This window comes from Molossus molossus, unplaced genomic scaffold (assembly GCF_014108415.1).
Source record: "Molossus molossus isolate mMolMol1 unplaced genomic scaffold, mMolMol1.p scaffold_m16_p_11, whole genome shotgun sequence".
Lineage (NCBI taxonomy): Eukaryota > Metazoa > Chordata > Mammalia > Chiroptera > Molossidae > Molossus > Molossus molossus.
The window spans coordinates 107119966-107142811 of record NW_023425346.1 but is presented as its reverse complement, the minus strand read 5'-3'; the positions used below and the strand labels follow the sequence as shown (position 1 = coordinate 107142811).

General features: G+C 63.2%; 2 protein-coding genes across 2 annotated transcripts in view; both read right to left on the bottom strand.

The window, feature by feature from the left end:
* The window catches only part of SNED1 (sushi, nidogen and EGF like domains 1), a 59241-nt gene extending 38518 nt beyond the window's left edge, over nt 1–20723 (bottom strand). Inside the window, exons 1-4 of the mRNA XM_036253382.1 lie at nt 20511–20723; nt 8685–8972; nt 2848–2988; nt 2139–2301 (exon numbers count right to left, since the gene is read on the bottom strand). Coding sequence (XP_036109275.1) covers nt 2139–2301; nt 2848–2988; nt 8685–8972; nt 20511–20723 — 805 coding nt within the window. The remainder of the gene's footprint in view (nt 1–2138; nt 2302–2847; nt 2989–8684; nt 8973–20510) is intronic.
* Nucleotides 20724–21630: 907 nt separating this feature from the next.
* CROCC2 (ciliary rootlet coiled-coil, rootletin family member 2) overlaps nt 21631–22846 on the bottom strand; it is a 56642-nt gene continuing 55426 nt past the window's right edge. Inside the window, exon 30 of the mRNA XM_036253381.1 lies at nt 21631–21710. Within this exon, the coding sequence (XP_036109274.1) occupies nt 21631–21710 (80 nt within the window). The remainder of the gene's footprint in view (nt 21711–22846) is intronic.

Genomic DNA, 22846 nt, shown 5'->3' with positions numbered 1-22846 from the left:
TTCCTAAGGGACTGGCTGCCTGTGGACGGCAGGCTTCTCCAGAACCCCTCACACCTGCAGCACCTCATCCCGTTAATCTGCCAGCTTCCAAACTTGTCCCAGGGACTAAGAAGACAGGGACCCGAGGACTCCCAGCAACACGGGGAGATGAGAGCGCTCCTGGTGGACGAGGGGGATCCCTGTGCGGAAACCAGAGGCGGTGGGGGGAGCCCCTCAGACCCTCTGGCAGTTGCTGTCTGGTCCCAGCACTGCCTCAGACCGTTGCACAAATTGGGCACGCCCTCTGCCCTCTGTTCCCTGTGTGTAAAACCAGGCCTGTGCTCAGAGCTTTTGAAGCTGGTTCTTTCTGGCCAGGGTGGGGGTGCCTCCTGGAGTCCCTCAGGGCCACCCGACCCCCTCGCCCAGACATCTAGGACAGGCAGCCCATAGAGCCCTCTGGAGAAGCAGGCTGCTGGTCTGTGGTTGATCAGCACAGACCGGCAGCATCCCGAAGTCTCAGAGTCCAGATACTATGAGGGCCGCAGGGAGAGCTAGTGTGGTGTCGGGGGAAGAAACCCCCAGAAGGACTCTGGCCCAGAACGCCATCCGGGCTGTGCGACCAGGTGTTTTCACCCCTTAGCCGCTCTGTCACTCAGTCCCTGTGGTCTGGCTACGCGGTGGTGCGTGGCAGCTGACCACAGCCCTGTCTCTGGACCAGCCTTGCCCAGGAGCTAGAGTTCATGGTGAGGACACACTGCCCTCAGGTGTGGACCAACCCTCCCTTCCTGGTAAGGCTGATGTGTGTGACCCCAGGACGGACCCGAACCGGCTCCATCTCCTGGGCTTGCAGTGTGGGGCAAAAGGGAAACACACCCTGCTCTCCGGGCCTCTGTGCGCTAGTCTGGGAGGGCCGTGTGCCTGCTCCACCTGCTCCCCTCAGAGGCCTGGGACAGTAGGGGAGGCACCTCTACATGGAAAAGGGGTCCACGAAGGACCCCACTCCTCAGGGTCACGGCCTGCAGCCTCTGCAGAGGAGCAAAGACCTGCCCACACCTGTCCCCACCTGTACTGACACTCACACCAGTCCACACCTGCACCCACACCTTTCTCCTCAACCACAACCCGAGCCCTGGCCACTGGCAGGTGACCAACAGCCCAGGCTTTCCCTTCCCACCCAAGAAGTGCCTGCCAGAATGGTATCCCCAGCCCTGAATCACCACTGCCCGGAGCCCTGGCCCCCGGGGCTGCAGGAGGGCTGTGCTCCTCGGGCTCCACTTGCCACTCTCGGGGAGGGGGCGAAATTGTCAGCTCCTGGGCGCCTGGCACCATGAGCCCCTCACCCCCTAAGCCCAGACTCTGGTCTGCGGGCTCAGGTTCCAGGTCTCTTTCAGGGGGTGGTCATCCCCCGTCCTCTGAGTCTTCTGGCCGCAAGCCTTGTGCGCTCATGCCGGCCCTGGCCCCACTGGCCGGTCTCTCGCCCAGCTGATGTTGGGGGAAGCAGCCCTTCCCAGTGGCCTGGGTCCCCATGAGGGTGAGGCCATGGGCGGAGATCCCAGCACTGGCCTCAGACTGGCCCCGGCTTGGCAGGGCCTGTGATCAGTCCCTCTAGGTGGAGTGGCTGAGTCACCCCTGTATACACCTCCATTTATAAGTAGTTAAGTTTCAGGAGGGCCTGTGACTCGCCCAGGGCCACACACCCTTCTTTGGCCAGTCGGACTGTCCCCACCAGTCACGTGCTCCCCCCTGGGGCGGACCCTTGCCCTCTGCTGTGTGCTCCCAGCCTGAAGGCCCCTGGGTGTCTCCCTCCAGTCGGGCACACTGGAAAAGTACCCCCGGAAAAGGTGAGATGGGGTGAACAGAACACCTGCCTCCCAGGTGGGCGGGGGGACACAGGCGACCCCGGGCGCTCGCGTCGGGCGGGGAGGAGGCTGGGCCCCTCCCCTTTGCACCGCAAACCGTGGGCTCCAGCGGGTCCCCTGCCCCGCAGCGGAGGCGCGAAGTCCCCCCAGGAGGAGACAGGCTCCGGGGCCAGCGGAGCGGGGCCGGGGCGGGGCCGGCGCCCAAGTCCCCTCCCCGCCCGCCCGCCCCGCCCAGGCCCCGCCCGCCCCGCCCCGGCCCCGCCCCGCCCCGGCGCCCGAGCCGCTCGCTCGTGCTCTTACTTGCATGGGCGCAGCCCCCCACGCGCACCTGGGCATCATCGATTCTGAACGCCCAGCGCCCGGGCACGCCCACGTTGGTGCTGCTCTCCACCTGCGCCATGTCCGCCGTGCGCGAGCCGGGGATGCTGAAGTAGCGCCGCCCGTCTCCCGCGTTGAAGCCGGCCTGGTGGGTGTGGACAGAGTGGGGGCGGGGACGGGCTGGGTCCGCGGGGCGCCCTGAAGGGTTCGACACCCCCTCCCCCGCGTGGCCAAGGCCCAGGAGCTCGTGTGGGAGTCGGCCCCCTTCCCCCACCCCACGTCCTCCGTGCGGTGTCGACCCCTCCCAGCCAGGCCCTGAGGCAACCAACAGTTCACCCCTCTGTTGAGCAGCTGAGGACGTGGCTGGGCCCGGACCCCTCACCGCCCTCCCGCCAGCGCCTCACTGCGGGCTCTGGGTCTCCCGGCCCAGGGGAAGTGGACGGTGGTGCACAGCCTGGAGGACTGCGGGCCCAGGGCCCTTGCCCAAGCCCCGCCACACCTGGGGGCAGTCAGTGCAGAGACCCAGGGACCCTCTGGCGGTGTGATCAAGACAAAGGTGCGGCTGCCGTTCTGGGCTGAGAGGGCTCTGATCGCCTCACACTGGTCTCTGCACCGGGGGGTGTGCGCGCGTGGGGGGGTGTCTGTCCCAGCGACTCGTGGCAGTGCTGGCAGTGGGGAGCAGGGGCCCTACCTGGGCCGCGATGCCCCCCAGGCCACTGGCATCGCCCCCGCTGCTGGCGTGTGTGCCTGTGGTCCATGTGATGGACTCGTAGTTGAAGACGGTGAACGAGAACTTGCCGTCCGTAATGAGCACGGTCTGGAAGGTGTTGACCTGCCAAGGAGGGAGGCCTGAACAGCGTCCTTCCCCTCGTCCCTGCTCCAAAGCCTGCCCGTCCACCACCCTGCACACACTCATGACCCCTCCACATCTCCCCATCTCCCTGGGCAGCCACAGGGCAGCACCTCAATGGCCTCACCCTCCGTCCCCACTGTGTCCCCAGTGCCTGAGGCCCCGGCACAGGCCGCCACGCCCACCTTCCCAATGATCTGCCAGGCGAGTGGGTGAAGCACACACTGGGGGGCTGTAGGGGCCCACAGATGCCAGGAGCAGACACTGGCCCCTGTGGGCGCCAGGGGCACAGAGGGTTCATGCTCACTTGGTCAAATCCACAAAACCACTTCAAGTGAATAGGATGAAAGCAGAAAAAGAAAAGGGGAAAAGATGAGCAGGAATCAAGGAAAAGTATATATTTTTAAATCCTCACATATTTTTCCATTATCTTCAGACAGAATGGGGGAGAGAGAGAGAGAGAGAAACATCAACGTGAGAGGGACACATCGATTGGTTGCTTCCCACACAACCCCAACCAGAGCCGGGGACCGAATGGCAACCGAGGTACGTGCCCTTGACTGGAGTTGAACCCGTGACTGGTCCACGGGCCGACGCTCTAATCGCTGAGCCAAACTGGCCAGGGCAAAAATCATTTTTAATAGTTAGGTTTTATGTTTTTTTTCCAAGAAAATGTTAGTGTGTAGGGTACACATGAAGTACTATTTCACATCGGGGGAAGGGTCATGGGGCAAACAGGAGACCCTGAGAAACAGGGTCTTAGAGCTGTGGAGAGCCTCTCGGGGGAGCTTAAGCATAACGGTTGCTAACGCAAAGAACCAAAAGTGAGATTTATACGTTTGGCTACAAACACTTCTGAATATGAAAAAGTACCATAAACTCAAACTGAATGGCAAACGGCAAAGTGAAAAATGTACTTATCATGTACACAACAGGTAAAACTGTTCATATTCTTTTTTTGTTTAATCCTCACCCGAGGACATTTTTCCATTTTTTTTTTTATCCTCACCCGAGGACATTTTTCCATTTTTTGTTCAGATAGAATAGGAGAGAGAGAGAGGAAGTGAGAGAGAGAGAAACATCAACATGAAAGGGACACATCGAGTGGCCGCCACCCACACAACCCAACCGCGGTCGGGGACAAACTGCAACCGAAGTACGTGCCTTAGCTGGAACTGAACCTGGGTCTCTCTGGACCGCAGGCTGATGCTCTAGCTGCTGAGCAAAACCTGCCAGGGCTCATTTCTTAATACAAGAAGGTCTACAGATGGACGAGAAAAAGACCAAGAAGATGACCGGAAAGTGGGCGCAGGCTCTACTTAGATACATCACAAGCAGAGGTGACAGGAGCACAGCCAGTATCGTTAGGAATCAAAGGCTGGGCGGTTGGGAAGGGGAGGAAGGAAACCCTGAGGATCCTGGCTGGGTGCGGGGACTGGCACTCCCCATGCCGCTGTGCGGGTGTGTGTGGGCGCACTTCTCAGGGGACTGGGAATTCCGCAGGCGTCCATCTCTCTTCCAAAGACTGGTGCTGGGACTCCCTGCGCTCGTGGCCTTGGACTGGCGCCGCGTCCAGGGGACACCGACCTGGGCCAGTGTGTGACGTGGCGGTGATGGGAGACCACAGGGTGTACAGACACACCACATTCCATTGCATTTTGCTGGTGGCGCTTTTAGAAATGGTGTTTTTAGAAACGGAGGTTTGCGGTGACCCTGCACGGAGCAAGTCTGTCGGTGCCATTTTCCCAGCGGCATTTGCTCCCTCTGTGTCTCTGTCACACCCCGGGAAGTCTCCCAGTGCTGCAGACGTTTTCCTCATCGTGGTATGTTATGGTGATCTGCGATGAGTGATTCGAGGTTACTATTGTGTGTTGGGGCACTGCGAACCACGCCCACGTAAGATGGCAAATGTAACCGATAAATGTTGTGTGTGTTCTGAATGCCCCATGGATGGGTCGTTCCCTGGCTACGTCCCTCCCCTCAGGCCTCCCTATTCTCTGAGACACACAGTAGTGAAATCAGGCCAGTGAATAACCCCACAGTGGCCTCTAGGTGCTCAAGAGAAAGGAAGAGTCTCTCACTTTACATCAAGAGCAGAGGAGAAAGGCATGTTGAAGGCTGAGGCCGGCCAAGCGCCGGGCCTTTTGCACCAAACAGTCAAGTTGTGAAGGCAAAGGAAAGATTCTTGAAGGAAGTTAAAAGTGCTGCTCCAGGTAACACACGCGTGATGGGCGAAACAGCCCGGGTGCTGATGCAGAGAAAGTGTTAGTGGTCTGGACAGAAGATCAAAGCAACCACTCCATTCCCTTCAGCCAAAGCCTGACCCAGATCAAGGACCTAACTCTTTTCAGTTCCATGAAGACTCGAGAGAACTGAAGAGGCTGCAGAAGGACAGACTGAAGCTGGCAGGGGCTGGTTCACGAGGTGAAGGGGAAGCAGCGCCCCGTCTCCAGAAGACGTAGCTGAGACGACTCATGAAGGTGGCCGCCCTCAACAACAGATTTTCAGTGCAGATGAAACAGCCTCGCATAGGGAGAAGGTGCCGCCTAGGACTTTCATAGCTGGACGGGAGAAGTCAGGGTCTGGTTTCAAAGCTTTAAGGACAGGTTGACTCTCTTGTGAGGGGCTCATGCAGCTGTGACTTGAAGGCGAAGCCAATGTTCACGGACCATCCGAAAATCCCAGGGAACCGTACAAATGATGCCCAATCTGCTCTGCCTGTGCCTGGGAATGGACAGCAAAGCCTTGGTGGCGGCCCGTCGGTGTGCCCCATGGTTCATTGAACGTTTCCGCCCACTGTGGAGACTACTGCTCAGAAAAAAAGGCTCCTTGCGAAATACTACTACCCACAGTGCACCTGGTCGCCAGGAGCTCTGATGGGGACGGACGAGGTTGATGTTGTTTCCATGCCGATGAGCACAACATCCATTCTTCAGCCCGTGGATCAAGAAGTCGCTGTGACTTTCGAGTCTCATTATTTAACAAATACATTTCATGAGGCTCTAGCTGCCATGGACCTCATTCCTTGGATGGATCTGGGCACAGGGAACTGGACGCCTCTCGGAAGGGTTCACATTCTAGATGCCAGTGAGTGTGTGTGGTTCACGGAAAGAGGTCGACACAGCCACTGAACAGGAGTTCGGAGGAAGTGGATCCCGGCCCCCTGGACGGCTCTGAGGGGCTCAGGGAGGAGGAAGCTGCAGGTGCGAGGGAAACAGGGCGAGAACCAGCCTGGCAGGAGAGTCTGAAGGTGGGACCGAGGCCCCGCAACCTCCTGGTCACACTGGACCGGAAGGGGCTGTTTTCACTTCTGCCGAAGAAGCCGTGAAGGTTGTTGCAACGGCCACAGCGGACGTAGAATGTCACAAACTCAGCCGATGAAGCAACCGGGGTTGAGAGGGCTGACTCCCGTTCGGGAAGAAGTCCTGCGGGTACAACGCTACCAAACGGCGTGTGTGCTAGAGAGATCGCCTGTGACAGGAAGGGTCCAGCGACGCAGCCAAGGTCACTGTCGCATTTTAAGGAACTGCCGCAGCCACCCTGGCCTTCAGCACCCACACCCCACCAGTCAGCACCCACACCCCACCAGTCAGCACCCACACCCCACCAGTCAGCAGCCACAGCGTCAGCAGGGCCCTCCTCCCCAAAAGATTAGGACTTGCTGAGGGCGGAGATGTTGCCTCTGTCAGTGATCGTGTCTTTTTAATTAAGGCGTGTACATGCTTTTAGGCGTAATGCTGTTGCGTACTCAATGGCCTGCAGCATGGACTCAACACAACTTGTATACGCACCGGGAAACCAGAAACTCCATAGAACTCGCTCCTTTGTGATATTTGCTTTATTGTGGTGGTCTGTGTGCCTTCTTACGGTAAGATCAACAACAGGACTGAGCGCCTGCTTCCGGACGGCGTGGGTCTGAGAGCCGGAGCTCAGAGGGCAGGGAGGGGGGACACCGTGAAGGCGGACGGCCCGGCCCGAGCGGCCGCGGGCTCCGTGCTGGTGAGGCCCACGGATCTGAGGCGTGTGAGCGGCTGACGGTTACTCCCCGTGGATCTCCCTGCTCTGGAGGGGCTGCTGCAGACAGGGCGTCCCAGGTCTCCCCGCCACAGCCAAGCTGGGTCCTGACTCCTTGTCGGAGGATGTGAGGTGGGTCACCCTTCTCTAACCACCATCTCTGGGTTTGGAAACGGGGACAGTAAGCTTCCCTGTCAACCCAGAGGGGCTCTGGGCACCCCTTCCTCTGCAGAGGTGAAATAGTAATTTTTAAAATGTGGTCGGAAAACATATAAGAATGAGGGAAATGCCCATAACACTGTTGAGCGAAAAAAACAAAAAACAAAACAAAACACCACTCACAAAACAGCAAGTCCTTGGTGGTTCTATTTATTGTCTAGACTGAGGGTCCGTGTAACTAGGAAATGTCTACTGGGAGTTGTCTTCTGGGAGAGGAACTATGTATTTCTTTGTTTTAACCTTTTGTTACAAAGTTGTTTTTATTACAAATGGGTGAAAAGAAAAGACAAAGCTTACAAAAGGCCAGTGGTTTCTGTGTGAACAGAAGCTGGCCGGTGCGTGAAGCTGTTTGTGGCCGTGCTCACAGAACTGTGCGTCCGTCCTGGTGCGTCCGTCCTGGTGCGTCCGTCCTGGTGCGTGGCTGTGCCCTGAACACCACCGGGAGTGTCTCCCCCTCACATGTGCCTGGCTAACGACCTTCTTCCTTTTTCTCTCTCCTTCACTTGGCATCTGGGGAGCTCAGAGTCTGTGGGCCTCTTGTCGCTGGGCATATCCCTCCCTTGTCCCTCTCGCCCACCTTCACGGTTCCCCTGGGGACCCCGGCTCCACCTCTATATGCCCGCTGGGCATGGCCACCTGGGCACATCCAGGACCGAGCCTGTCACTGGCACCGCTCGACCCGGAGCACAGGCCCCACCTGCCCACCCCGTCCTCCGCCGTGTGCGTGGCGAGACGAGGCCCTGCTGTGATTGCCGTCCAGTGTCCAGTCACGTCCCCCCGCGGCTGCTCTGACCTGCCCTGTTCCTCCAGCCCTCAAACCCCGTGTGGCTGAGCCTCCACCCTCTGGCTGGCACCTTTATCACCTGGCCATTTGTGACACCCCAGGGAGAACCGTGTCCTGTCTGCCCTGCGCAGGGCCTGCCCCCAGAGGCCCCCAGGAAATGTGGTTAAAGGGGTGAACTGACAGCTCAGAGCACGGCTCTGCTCCCGGTGCCTCCCTTGTGCACGGTGACGTCGGGCGGGGGAGACAGTGCTGTCCTCACTGGCGGAGACCCGCCGGGGGACCTGCCCACCAGCACCCACCACACTGGGCGAAGAGCTCGGTACTCTGGAGCTCACACTTTGTCCAGTCTGGCGTACCCAGGACACAGCGAGACACAGTGACTCTGCCTGACCCTTTGCAGACTGAGCATCCCATGGGAACCCGCTAACGCGTCCCAGCTTCTCTCCTGGGGCACTGGGGTTTCCTGGGGGACCAGGGGGGTCAGGCCTCGTCCTCCCCCAGGCTTTGGACCTGGGTGAGTGGCTCCATGCCTGACCCTATCTGTTCCCTTGAGCATGGACTGGACGAGCAACTATGGCTGACACCCCTCAGCAAGGTGGGGGCCTTGGAGAGACACCCGGGCCCAGCTGCACCCCCTCCCTTCCCCAGGACAGAAACTCACGGGGGAGGAGGAGCTGCCTCCAAAGAAGGTCACGCGGTACCAGGTGGCGATGAAAACCCAGGTGGCGGAGAAGTTTGGGAGCTCGGGGAAGTAGCGTCTGACGTCCTCCGTGGCTCTGCGCCGCGTGGCCGGGTCGGTGGCCTCCCGGTAGTACACGTCGCCTGCACGCCGGTTGTCCACGTCCGCCCAGAAGGCCGCCACCACGCAGCGGTCCTTGGCAATGGGGAAGGCCACGGGGGTGAACTGAGAAACCTCCTTCAGGAAGGAGATGATCCCGTTGTTGTTCACCTGTCCGGGCAGAAGGCCGAGAGGCACCGCTGGGGCTGTGGGCGGCAGGGGTGCCAGCAGCCCCCGCCGTCTCCACCCAGCACCCTGCGGCAAGGTGAGCCCGCCTCAGGCGGGGCATCCCGGGGTGGCCTGACAGTTCCTGCTCCTGGACATGGGACCGCTTGGCCTGCCCTGTCCCTCCTGGACAGGCTTTGTCCCCGATGCCCCGCTGAGTGCCCAGCCCTGGGCTGCTGCTGTGGGGTCAGGGACCCCCCCAGTGTGGGCCCTGGTCCTGGGCAGGTGGGCACTGAGACCTGCTCAGCAGCCCAGCTCCTGGGTCCCACTCCAGCCAGGGGCCTCAGGAGGGCAGGACAGGGTCCCAGCCTCTGGTCCGGAAGAGTGGGGTGAGGGAGGAGAGCCCACAGAGCAGAGGCAGGGACCTCGATGGCCAGGGGCTCCTGTGCTCAGGACTCCGGGCAGTGGGAGCCTGGAAGCAGCATCTTTGCAGCCGGACACGACTGCTTCCAGCCCTGGCCTGCCACGCGCTGGCTGCCCCTGCGGCTCTGGCCTCTCTGTGCCCCGGACTTCCGCCTCTGGGACGGGCCGGCACCAGTGCTGGCCGCGCGGGGTGCAGGGCGAGGTCGAGGGGGTTCGCGATCGCAGAGCCGGACTCTAGGCTGTCCTGATCCACTCCTGGAAAGGCCGTGGTCAGAACTGGGCTTTTAATTTTTTTTTTTTATCCTCACCCGAGGACATTTTTCCATTTTTTTGTTCAGATAGAGTGGGAGGGAGAGAGAGAGAAACATCGACGTGAAAGGAACACATCGAGTGGCTGCCACCCGCACGACCAACCAGGGCCGGGGACAAACTGCAACTGAGTTACATGCCCTTAGCGGGAACCGAACCCGGGTCTCTCTGGTCCACAAGTCAACACTCTAACCGCTGAGCCAACCAGCCAGGGCGAGAACTGGGCTTTTAGAACAGACCTGTAGCACTTCCCCTCAGGAGAGGGTGGCTCTGCTGCGCAGACCAGCAAGTCAGGCCGATAAACACTCTCTTTTCAAAGGTGCCAGAGCGAACAAGCGAGCGAGGGAGCCTCGATGTCACGCGGACCACCAGGAGCCTGGAGGGGCCCCAGCACGCAGAGCCCTTCCCTGAGTGAGCCGTCCGCAGACCTCGGAGCCACAGCTACCCCAGAGCAGGCCTGCAATTCGAGTGGCCTCATGGAGGGAGAGAGGTGGATGCCAGAGCTCACAGCTGGCTCGAGGTGGGGAGCCCAGGAGACCCCACACTAAGCTGGGACCTCGCAGGCTGCCCGCACAGTTCGGGTGAACCTGAAGGGAAGAGTCCCGTGCAGACTTACTTTCCACCTCCCCTCCGGCCTGGGACCCGCATTAAGGATTCCCGCCAGGCAGCGTCTCTAGCCTGCCCGGCAGGAACCCAGGGGAACCCTCTGTGGAGGGAGATGGTGTCACCTGGGGCTCAGGCGACTCCCATGAGTGAAGCTTCCTATGCAAATCCAGGACACCGTCAGAGGTCACCAGGCACAGAGGACGCAGGACACCCCCACGTGGGCTCACAGAAACACAAGAAGCACCAGACACGGGAGCGATCTGACCATGAGGTGACGAGGTTTACTGTACTCAGATAAAGAAACGCAAGCTTTCAGACGTCAAGAGCACAGCCACGATGATCTCGAAAAAGAACAGCTGGGGACTCACATTCCTGATCTCAAAACTTACCGCAAAGTGACAGTGACCCAAACAGGGTGGCACTGGCAGACAGACGGGCGGACAGAGAGGCCCATGGGCCAGAATGGGGAGCCTGGAGAGAACCCCGTGCACGTGTGGTCAAACGCGGTCCGCAAACCGTGCTGGGAAGACGAGAGTCACAGGCACAAGGGGACCGTCCCCTAACACCACGCACAGAAACGCACGCCAACGGCTCCCACATTTACACCTCGGAAGGAAACAGGACACGCCGCACGGCGCTGGCTGGGTGGGATTCCCTGCACACGATGCCCACGGCAGGGCGACTGGAGACGCGGACACACTGCAGTTCATCGAGCCTGAAAACCTGTGTGCAGCCAGGCACTGACGCAACCCTCTCGACAGGAGACAGCATCTGCAAATCACACATCGAGTGAGGGCTTGATGTCCAGGATAGAGAGAAAACTCCTACAACAGTGAAGCCCCAAACCATCTCCTTATAAAATGGGCAAAGGACCTGAAACAGACATTTCTCCAAAGAAGATACACAAACGGCCAATAAGCACACGGCCGGGCATCGGGGAACCTGGAATCAAAGCCACAGAGAGACACCACCTCACACCCATCAGGGCGGCCGTGGTCAGAACGACAGGAAACGCCGAGTGTGAGGACGCCGGGCAGCACTGGGGAGCAGTGGGGTTCAGAGACGAGCGGGCACCGCAGAGCCCCGCCCAGGCCCTTCTGCAGAAACTCCGCCATCCCTGAGCAAGGCGGGCACAGCTGGGGCTGAGGCCGGGCCCAGCCACACCCTATTAAAAACGAGGGTGCTGACGGGGAAGCTGAGTGTGACCTGTGGGGGCGTTGTGACTTGCCAGCCTACCACCCCCGTTTGGGGGTTGACGGGACCTTGACCACTGACAAGGGGAGGGCCCAGCAGGGGGCGCGGGTCACCTCTGGTGTGAGGGACAGTGCAGCTACCCCCAGGGGGTTTTGCTCCCCGTCCAGCACCCAGGGAAGCCCTGGTGTCACGGGCCTTGAGTCACAGGGGGTCCCCTGGGCAGTGGCGGTCGTCCAGCCACAGCCCTGACGCGGGAAGCTCCAGGAAAGGCCAGTCAGCACTCTGGGCAGCACTGGGAGTGGTCCCCGGCCGTGGAGGGGCTCTGCAGGGCCGGACAGGGCAGCAGCTGCTCTCTGCAGGCCAGACGGGGGCCGCGTTCGGTCCCTACTGCACATCACTCTCCTTTCCGTTTAGTCTTGTTGATCCTCACCCGAGGATCTTCCAGTTACTTTTAGATAGAGGGGGAGGGAGGGAGGGAACCACGGACGTGAGAGAGACACTGATCAGATGCCTCCCGCAGGACCTCAACCGGGGCCGGGGATGGACCCTGCCACCCAGATACGTGCCCCTGACCGGGAACCGAAACCACGACCCTTCGGTTCACAGGCCAACACCGTAACCGCTGAGCCAAGCCGGCCAGGGCTGTTTCTGTTTTTATGGCCCTTTAAAAACATCAACAACATTCCCAGCTCACAGGCGGTGCCGTGTGTCCTGTGCGGACCCCGGGCTGCGGCACAGCCACGTCCACTCGCTCACAGGCTGTCTGTGGGGCTCAGAGCAGCTATAAGGCCCAAGGCACCCACTGCCTGGCCCTGAACACGCCTGGGGCCCCACCTACGAGCAGGTCTGCCCCTGCAAAGCCCACCGAGGACGCCCACTTGGGGGCCACTAATGTGGGGACAAATTGCAGCCACTGATGAAAGAGTCTGGGTCCCTGCAACGGGACTGACGGGACCCAGCTGCTGCTGGACGTGCCCCCGGCTGCCTGCCTCCCGCACCTCCTCCTACCAGAAATGGCAGCACAACCATGGACCCCAGGAGGGCTGTGTGCTGCGGGGCAGAGCCACCAGCGCCCCCTCCCCCACAGCTGGTCCGCTCTTCTGGGGCGGGCATCCTGGGACCATGCTGCTGCCACAGGCGCAACGGGCCACCTGCTGTGCGGGACACTGCACTGCCCCTCCTGCGCCTGCACCCATGCCGCCTGCACCCCACGCCGCCTGCACCCTGTGCCCCCACGCCGCCTGTGCCCCAATGCCGCCTGCACCCTGTGCCCCATGTACCCCCACACCATCTGCACCCCCACACTGCCTGCACCCCAATGCCAATGGCCCTGCTTCTGCACGACCAGGTTTCCCTCCTGCCTTGGGAGTGGGAGTCCGACTCTCAGGTGTGTGTGGTGTGTGCAGGCCGCTGCCGCCTGCCCACCAGCACTTGGCCTCATTCCCCTCTCCTGGGTGCCCCCCACGGTGCTGTGGGCCCGGAGCCCGGGGGTCCAGGAAGGAGGCAGAACAAGCCGGCCCTGTTCCCCTGCCAGGGCAGGGCAGGGCCAGGACCACAGCGGAGAAGCAGCGGGGCCAGGCGCTGGGCGAGCAGGCTGGCGGGCCTGCCACCTGGACGGGAGCCTCCTTGGACGCCCTCTGTCCAGATGAGGCCTCAGAACGTCCTGTGCGGGTGGGGAGTGGGCAAGGCCGGACCACAGGGCTGGTAAGGGTGGGCCCAGGACGGCGGGCGGCAAGGGGCCCGGCCAAGGCTGCTTCCCGCGAAATCGGTTTTATTACTGTGATTTCTCTACTTTCCACAGCACTCGGTGAACCGCACAGACACGGAAACTCGGACAGAGCGTGAGCCCGAGCCAGAGCCCGAGGACACGCCCTGTGCACCGAGCGCATCGCCGAGGGGAGGGGGTGTGATCCCACCTTCGCCTGCACCGGGGCTGTGGCCTGGCTGCTGTGGGTCCCGGGCCCGGGACGAGCTGCTCACACCAGGGCCGAGCAGGCCTGAGGTCAGCCAGCCCCGGGGGACACTTGCAGAGACCCAGGAGCAGAAATGGGGGTGTGTGATGCTGTGTCCAGGGCCTTCTGGCCGCAGACTCCCCACTCCTCCCTGCAGGTCCCCAAGCCCAGGCCTTGGGGTCAGCGCTGGCGTGGCTGTGCTCCCCAACAGGGGCCACCTCTCTGGGGTCCAAGCATCTACTGCTGAGAAAAACCAGGCACCACTGGTGGCCCAGCACTGGGGCTGCACACGGGCGGAGCAGGGTGGGTGGGTGGCAGGTGCACCCTCCTTGTCCAGGCAGGTGCCAGAGGCCTGCGGTCCAGGAGGGGGTGTTCCTGCCCTTCTAAGCAGGCTGGGAATCTTGGGAGGGGTGTGGCTGCTGAGCTGGGAGAGTCCCTGAGGCCACAAGCGGGAGCCCAGGGACTCTGCGCTCCGGGTGGCCTCGGGGCAGGAAGGGGGTGGAAGCTTCACCGGGGGTCGGGGACGTGTGTGGTCAGGAGGGGGTGGCCTGTGGGACCCAGGCCTTTCCCTGGCTCTCCTGGCCTGGGGCAGGACGGAGGGGCCGTGCTGGTGGCATTTCCGACTTGGAGAGAAGCAGGAAAGAGCGGAAGGTGTCCTGGAGAGGGCCGGGGAGACTTCCAGCCAAAAGCGTGTGAGGGACGGGCTGGTCCCGAGCAGAGAGCCAGGGGAAGCGCCAGGGCTCCCGGTGCCGCCTCGCTGGGCGGAGGGGCTGCTCTGAGCCAGCGGCCTGGAGGGGAGCCAGGGACCCCGCGTGTGCGGCCACAGCACCCCAGCTCTGCAAACATCAGAGCCGAAAGGGCGGGCCTTGGTTCCTGCTTTGACTTCTCTGCCAAAAATAAAACAATAAAGCCCCTGAGGCCTTTTATAAGCTTGTTTTGAAAAATGTAGGCACGTCTTTTATTTCCTGGCCGCTTTCTGGGCGATCGGGGTTCCTCCCACAGCGCAGTTGGGCTGGAGTCAGGCCTCCAGGGCAGTGAGTGGGCAGGACCCCGGGGCCTGGCGGGGTCTGTGAGCCCCGAGCCCGGAGCCCCGAGCCCCGAGCCTTGAGCCCAGAGCCCCGAGCCCGGAGCCCCGAGCCCCGAGCCCCGAGCCCCGAGCATGGAGCCCTGAGCCCAGAGCCCCGAGCCCCGAGCCCCGAGCCCAGAGCCCAGAGCCTGGAGCCCCGAGCCCCGAGCCCCGAGCCCCGAGCCCGGAGCCCGGAGCCTGGAGCCCAGAGCCCCGAGCCCAGAGCCCAGAGCCCTGAGCCCCGAGCCCCGAGCCCTGAGCCCCAAGCACGGAGCCCGGAGCCCGGAGCCCCAAGCCGGGTGCACACACCCAGACCAGGGAGGGGGAAGGCTGGCTCCTGGCTGGGTGCCCATGTGTAGGGTCCTGGGGGAACAGCACTTGGGGCTGCAGGGCACTGGGAGGGGAGGGCACTACCACCAGGGACAGCCAGGGCCAACTTCCCGGGGGAGGGGCATCTGAGTGGAGCCAGCACCCAGCTGGCTGCGGGGGTGGGGGTGGGGGGTGAAGGAGGAATTCCCGAGGGTGGGAAAGAGAAGCTGGTGTTGGGGGACCAGCCCTTCCTTCCCTCCCAGGCCAAGCCCTGCTGGGCTGTGGGCCCCAGGCCGGCCGCACTTCCCGCTGTCTGCTGTCCAGGACCTGCCTGTGGCCACACCCTGGTCTCCTGCAGGGACTTCGGCCCTGCCTGCTCCAAGCCCAGCCTTGGGCCCCTCTGACACCTGTCCCTGCTGCTGTCCCCCTTCCACCGGCCCCCCTCCTTGTGTAGACCTAGCCAGCTGCTGCCTCCCCCTGCCTGGCAAAGCCCCCTCTTTGCCTCACCTCCGGCACACCTCAGCCAGGTGCCCCTCCAGGGCCAGCGCCCGAGGCAGCAGGCCCCTCATCACCTGGGCCCCACGCCCTCTCCACGCCCGTCACCAGCCTGAGCCCAGATGCCAACCCCCACTGCAGACCCGACACGGCCCTGTCCCCCCCACACCTGCCTTCACCCCCCTTCTCCCTGAGACAGTGGCTGCTCCTGCGGAACCCAGCCCCATCCCAGGCCCGTCCCAGCAGGCCTCCAGGTGGCCTGAGCCCAGTGTCCCCTGGGCACCAGAGCAGGCGGCAGAACGTGTTCGAGGGCCAGGGGCTGTGTCGGGCCCTGGACAAGCCCCTGCACTAACTGGAGGACAGTGTGGCCCTGACCCCTCTGTGTGCGGGGCTTGGGGTTGGAGACCCTGCCTGGACGTTGCCTATTCCATCTCTCCCACCCCGGCCCCTGCAGAGCTCAGCCCTCTGCAGGCTGGGGCCACGCACGTGCTGGTGGTTAACCAATGATTTGCAACACGTGGCGAGGAACCAGGTTTCGAACGCTAAGGCATGAACGTTGGGCGCCTATGGAGGAGGTGGGGTGCAACCAGCCGGGCAGCCCCACCCCCGGAGGTGGAGCACCCCAAGGCTTAGACTCTTTCACCGTCTTCTGTCCTTGGGCCTGCCCACGGCCCCCACCCCTATCATCAGTCTGACCACAGGTTGCCCAGTCCGGCCTAGAAGCCAGGGGCCATAAGGAGCACCTGTGGCTGGGGCCCTCGGGGGTGGCTCGTCCTGGCCAGCCCTGCACCCCTAAATGCGAGGTAGCGGAGACTTGAGCCTGAAGGGGTAGGAGTGTCAGGGTCACCACGAGCAGGATGGTGGGCCGGTGGGTGCTTCTCAGGTGGTGTGGACGGACACTAGGAACACCTGCAGGCCGATTCAGGGGCCACTGTGTGCTTGGGGGCCCAGAGTTCTGCGTTTCTATCAGGCTCCCAGCTGACCCTGCAGGGGTCCTGCAGGGATCCGCCCTGGCAGTGTGCACGGTCTGGCCGCGGCAGGAGCTGGGCCAGTGGTTGACCCAGGCCGGGTGAAGCGGCTCCTTCACCCAGGAGAGCAGGGTGTAGACGGGATGCCCCTCTGGGTGAAGGGCAACAGGGAGCCCCGGTCTGCACGCTCCGAGGAATTTATCACAAGGAAAAGAAAGAGCGGGAGACTCGCCATATAAGACACCCAGCGTGGTCATGCACCAGCACAATTAGTTCACGGGAGACCCCGAGACCACCCACAGCCAGCACCCTGGCTGCTGAGAGGACTGTGGTGCGGCGAGTGGAGGGATTGCACACGTCACCGAAAAGCCCTTCCACACAGAGGCACGGGAAACCGCGGACACGGGCACGGAGCCCGGGGCTCAGCGCCCTGACTGCGCGTGAGAACAGATCGGGGGTGTGTGGGTGTGGGATTATGGGGGTGCCATCCCAGCGTCTGAGGGGCGACCCAAGCCAGCACTGCCCAGAAGCCAGGACAGCGCAGGGCAGAAAGCAGAAGACAGCGGCGTCCACCCTAGAGGGGCACACGGCTGCCACGTGTCCCCCCAGGCTCCACCTGGGCTCAGGGTGCTCAATGAGTGGATGAGTTACTGCAGAAGTGACCCAGCGGGCCGTGGGGAGTGGACGCACCAGGCTTCCGTGGAGAGCTGTCTGGGGGCACAGTCTGACCAGCAGGTCACTTCTAGCTGAGAAGCTCTGGCTTCACAGACTCTGGGAGCTGAGGAACGGGACCCCTGAGTCATTCCCCCCTGGCCAGCCTTGCCTTCCCGTGAGGTACTCGGGGTAAAACCAGCCAGCCTCCAGAGCAGGGGCAAATAAGGGCAGGACATAGAGGCCGGGGGGGAGGCACAGAGACAGGGTCCTGTTCCTATTGGGCAATGCTTCCTCGGCCGCCCAGTGAACAGGCCCGAGGGCAGGGCCAGGAGCTGGAGGCCAGCGAGTGGGGACGGTGGCCTGGCCCAGGGCCGTGACTGCAGGTGCTGGGAAGGGGAAGTGTTTCCAAGGCAGAGCTGCCAGGCCCAGCTGCTGACAAGGTGGGGCTGGCCGAGGAAGGGAGGGAGGCGCTGAGCAGACCCCCTGGGCCGCCCGCAAGCCCTGTGCCAGAGGGTGGGCGGAGGAAGCCAGACTGCAGGCTGGGTCCTGCTGGCTGGGCTGGGACAGTAAGGAGACACCTGATCTGCCTTCGTAGCCTCAGTTTCCTCATCTGTCCAGGGATGACGGTCCTGCCTGTCCTCTGAGGGCCGCCCACTCGCGCCCGGTCTGACTCCTACTCCATTCCACCCCCGCCCTTCCTCCTGGAGCCCCCTGGGTCTCGGGTTTGCTCAGTGAGCTCAGAGAGCCGCCGGCACTTCGCCAGGCTCACCCCTGTGGGTCAGGACGGGCTTTGTAGATGGCGGGGAGCTGGCGGCCAGAGCAGCCACGACAGGGACGGTTGGACATGTGTCATGGGCATGCTCAGAGGGGGGCGCTCTGCTGCACAGAAGGGAAACAGGCCTGCAGAGGAAATAACCAGCCGGGCTGCTGTGGTCTGGGCACTCAGGGTGGGCATGCAGCCTCCCTCGGGCAACCCACTGCCAGCACCGCCCCTCGCTCTGGGCTCCACAGGCACCGCCCACCTCTGCCCCACTCACGCTCCACATGCTGAGTGGCCCTGCAGTGTCCCAATGACAAGGAGGTCAATGGGGTCAGAGCAGCTGGTGAGGGGCCAGCAGGGGCTGGAGGAGGCCTTGGGGTGATGGGTGGAAGGGACCCTAGGGGGCACACCTTGTCCACCATGCCAACAATTCAGCCTTAGACGCAAACGGTGGACCCTGAACCTCGTCCTGGCCTCTGCAGCCCTAAAACATACGTGTGGGCCCCTCACAGGGTGCCTGGCACCTTCAGTGATGTTGCCCACCTCACACCCTTCCCCTCACAGAGGAACAGAAGCCGCGTGGGGACGTGTTACCTGAAGCCAACCACTTGAAGCTCCTGGTGACAAACCAACCAGGGTCTTCCTTCGCGTCCCCATGACCCCACCCTGAGTGGACGCTCCACCTCGGCCACCCGTAGGACGTGGCACAGCTGCCGCCCCTACCCACAGACCACGCAGCACCTGCAGGGGAATCCCCTCGGCAGGTGGCTGCGGCTCCGCACCCCTGCAGTGCTGGCTGGGTCGGCACAGGACCTTGGCAACAGCACCGACCCTCCCTGGTTTCCAGGGCCTGAAGCTTCGCACACACAGCCGCTGTGACGCGAGAAGACGCGGGAAGCTGGGCGCCTCCTGGAAACGGGGACCCACGTGCCACGGGACTGTGTTCTGGCCAGGGCTGTGACCCGTGTGCAGCTTCGATGGAGATCAGAAAGCATATCTCCCAGCAGCATCACAGCTGACTTCACACCGTGGGACAAGTGGGCCCTGTCAGGGCTGAGGCACCGTCCACCCACCCACCCAGCCAGCCACTCAATAAGCCTGCTCTCTGCCACGCAATGGGCTGGGGACTAAGGGGACTGAGCCCAGGGGGTGGGGGCTGGCCTGCGTGGGCTCTGCTGGACAAGGGCTGGAGCCAGAGGCATGCAGGGGAGTGTCCCCTTGGCCTTGTGGGTGTGGGGGCACTGGTCAGACTCACTTGCTTCAGAATAAATGCCTCCCCCCTCCGCTGGCTGTGATTCTAAGGCTCCCACGCCCCGCCTGCTGTTCCCTCCCCGACAGACCCGCGGTTACTCCAGGCAAGGTGTTCTGGGCATCGTTCCCCAAGAATTCCATCGTCTTTCCCACTGAGGACGGGAAGGCGACGGGCTCACCATGTCCACATGGGCAAGTGTTTTTCAAACACGATCTCTGTTTCAGGAAAAAGCTCTCACGGAGATTGTGTTTTGTTAGCAGCCAGAATGTTGGTTTCCGATGGAGCCGTTTGTTTTGCTATCGGATCTGTCCACTTCAGAGCCCTCTCTCCCGCGGCTCTGGCAAGGGTCGGTTTTCAGTGAGGCTGGTGAGGGGCCGACTGTTTTCATAGTGTTTTCACCTGTGACTGCGGGTGGGACCGTTGAGCCTGGCCCAGTTCCTAAGGGGCATTTCGATGCCGTGTTGTGTTAAGATGGTGTCAGCGTGAGTTTCCCCGTTTCTAGGATGTATCGGGCTCCGGCAGACCCTGAGCACAGCTCTGCCCTGCTCGACCCACACTTCTGACGTCAGTGCTGCCCTCGCACCAGATCCTGGCCCACAGGGACGTTCAGCTGGTGGTGTCTACAGGGACAACGGCTGCCTCCTCCTACCACGGTCACATCAGCAAATGCTACCCCCAAGGCGAGGAGGCCTTTCTGCACAGGCCTGGGAAAGGCAGCTGCCCAGCTGTGGGTGGCCAAGTGGTGGAGGGAGCCGATGACGCTGGAGGCCCTGGTGGCGAGGGGATGGCAGGGGCCACACGAACAGTGGTGGGTAGGGGGTGGCAGTGGTGTCAAAGCTGAGAATGGTGTTGGAGGTGGTGGGGATGCCGGGGCAGGTGACGGTGCTGGTGGGGGAGATGGCAGTGCAGAGGGTGGTGCTGATGGCCCGGGATGGCGGGGGGATGGTGGGGTGGGGTGGTGGGGGGATGGGGGATTGGAGGGTGGAAATGGCAGTTGGGTTCAGGGCATTGGTGTTGCAGGTGACAGTTCACCAGGCTGCCCAGCCCCCTTTCTACACCACTCGGGCGGATTCGGGGAAGGCGGGGTGCAGTGCCCTGTGGCCCCCGCAGGACATGCTCGGCAGCGCCAAGGCACCGCGTTTCTTTCCCTCCGTGGCCCAGGGTCCCGCCCTGGGAGCGGTGGAGACAGAACTGGCCCGTGCCGGCTGGCTGTGAAAGAACCAGGACCGGCCTGGACTCCCCGCACCGGGCTGGGACCAGGCAGGCACCGGGCAGGCGCGCAGCGCACGCTGCCCAGGCTCCAGGCCGGTCAGGCCGGGGCAGGGGCCGGGCAGGGGCGCGCCGCGCTCCAGTGGCTGCAGCTCGCACCCCCACCCGGCCCGCCTCTCCCGCGGGCCGCTGTCCGGCCTTGGCCGCCGAGGGAGGAAGCGCTGTCCTCATTCCACCTCTGGCCGCCGCGGTGCCAAGCTGCTGGCGGCGGCGGCGGGAGTCGGGGCGGCGGGCAGCGGCCGGGGCGCAGCGCCCTCCCTGGCGCCCCGCGGGCTCGGGGTACTCACGTAGAGTCCGGAGTGCTCGGCGCCGAAGAACGGGAAGGGCACGGAGAGCGGCCGCAGCCCCGAGCCGCCGTCGTCCTGTTTGGGGGTGACAGCGTCGCCGTGCTCCGCGCCGAACGGGTAGAAGTCGGCCAGGGCCACCGCGCCGCGCACCCCGCGCGCCCCGAGCCCCAGGGCCGCGGCCAAGAGCAGCGCCCAGGCGGCCCCGCGCGGCATCGCCAGGGGTCGGCGGCGGGAGCAGAGCGGGCGGAGCGGGGACGGAGCGGGGACGGAGCGGCACGGAGCGGGGCGCAGGGGGGCAGGACGGGACCGAGAAGGACAGAGCGGGGCTGCGCGGTCCCCCAGCGGGAGGCGAGGCCGCGGGCGGGAGTGGCCGGCGGCGCCGAGCGGGCGTTCGGGCAGCGCGGCCGCGCCGTCGATGGCTCCGCGCTCTGCGCCCTGCGCCCGCGAGCTCGGCCGGGCCGCGCGCCGGTGGCCGCTCCGCGGAGGAAGGCGACGGGCGGGACCGCATTCGGGGCCGACCCCGCCCCTGGGGCGGCGATTTAAATATCCAGCGGGCGGCCACCCGGGCCTGGGCGGGGCCTGGGCGGGGCCTGGGCGGGGCCATGCAAATAGGGCGGCTCTTAAAGCGCCAGGCCCGCCGGAACGCGGGGGCGCGCGGAGTCTCTGACCCCGCGCTGCGCCCGCTTTCCGCACCAGGCGGCCTGGACGCGCGGCCCGTGGCCCCCGCGTTCTCCTCGCGCCCCTGGCCCGGCACTGGCGACCTGAGGGCTGCCTGGGCGCACCCCTGCGACGGGATCTCCTCCTCCGCTGTCCGCATTGCTGTCCTCGGAGCAGTTTTGGGACAGACCTTAAGGCCTGCTGGAGAGGCTGGGCGCGGAGGCAGGCTTCCCCGGTGCCCTTTCAGGCTGCTGCCGGCCAGGGGACCCGGTCCCCCGCTGCCAGATGTCATCAGTGGGGCCCACACTGGCCGAGCAGTGCCTGGACGGACCCTCTGGAAGAGGCAGGCCCTGAGCCTGGGGACACCGGATTCCTGTGCAGGGGAAGCTTCCCCTCTGGTTTAATGTGGTAACGACCCCTGGCCAGGGGGCTTCAGGGTATTAAATCAGGGGCCTAAGGGTCCTCACAGCAAGAGAACCTCGGCGGCTCCTGCACAGAGCAGCCTGAAGCCGCCGTTCTGGGGAAGGCCGGCCAGCCGGGACTCTGGAGGGCACAGGAATCACAGCTTAGATCTCGGCCCCTCCCGCGGCCATCCCAGCCCTTCTGCCTCTGGGACTGCCGCCGTGGACGTCATTCTGAGCGTGTGTCCCTCCACAGGGGCATCTGTTCCCCTCTGGGTTTCCAGACCCAGGGCAAGACCTGGATCCTGGGGCCTCAGTTCCTCCTCCATCCTCTCTGAAGACAGGTGCACCCCCAAAGATAAGCAGAGAGGACAGGCACCACGGCCGCAGGTCCTGGGTTGCACGCTTGTCTTTGTGTTTTTCAGAACGTACTCAGTGAGCATGTTGTCGTGCAATCCGAGCAAGGGACGTTCGATGTGACTTTAAGAACCAGTGGGAGGGTCCCTGTGTGTGAGGGGATGACTCTGGGGCCACCGGTTTACAAGGTCCTGCTAGGATGCCATCAGGGCCCGGGGAGAATGTCAGGAGGCTGGCCCTACACTGGCAGCACCCCAAGAGTCAATGCCCTGTAAATGCTGCCCTAGTCCCACGAAGTGCAGCTGTGGGGGCCGGGGGGGGGGTAGGCAGAGACCCCAGGACAGCAGGACAACCGTAGCTGCAAGAAATGAAGAAAGGTCAAGACCTCCCATCTGTGGAGGACAAAAGTCAGAGATGATGTTGGATTGCAGGGGCTGTGCTGGGGATAGAACTCCAAGTTCACACGGCTCTCAGGGCAGCTGAGGAGGAAAGGCCCGTCCCCACTTGCACAGGCATCCACACGCATCCACACGCATCCACACGCATGCATGCACACTCACGTGCACCTCCCATCCAGACACACTATTCTCTGCCACGTGTACATTCCCACACAGGTGCTCACACCCACACATTCATGCACACTCGTACGTTCCCACAGCTCACACTAATTCTCTCACATGTGCGCAGCTCACATGTACATCCACACTCACACACATATGAACACACATGGCACCAAGCAGGGGTGTGGGCATCAGGGCCTGACCTCTGACCTCTTTTAGACCTACCTACCTCCTGCCCAGCCCCCTGCTTCCTTGTCTTCCTCCCACTACCCTTCCCTCCTGGGCACTGCTGACCTCCTGAGCACATGCCTCAGGGGGCCCTAGTAAAGGCCTGTTTCCGGGAACACCTGGGGGCCCATCG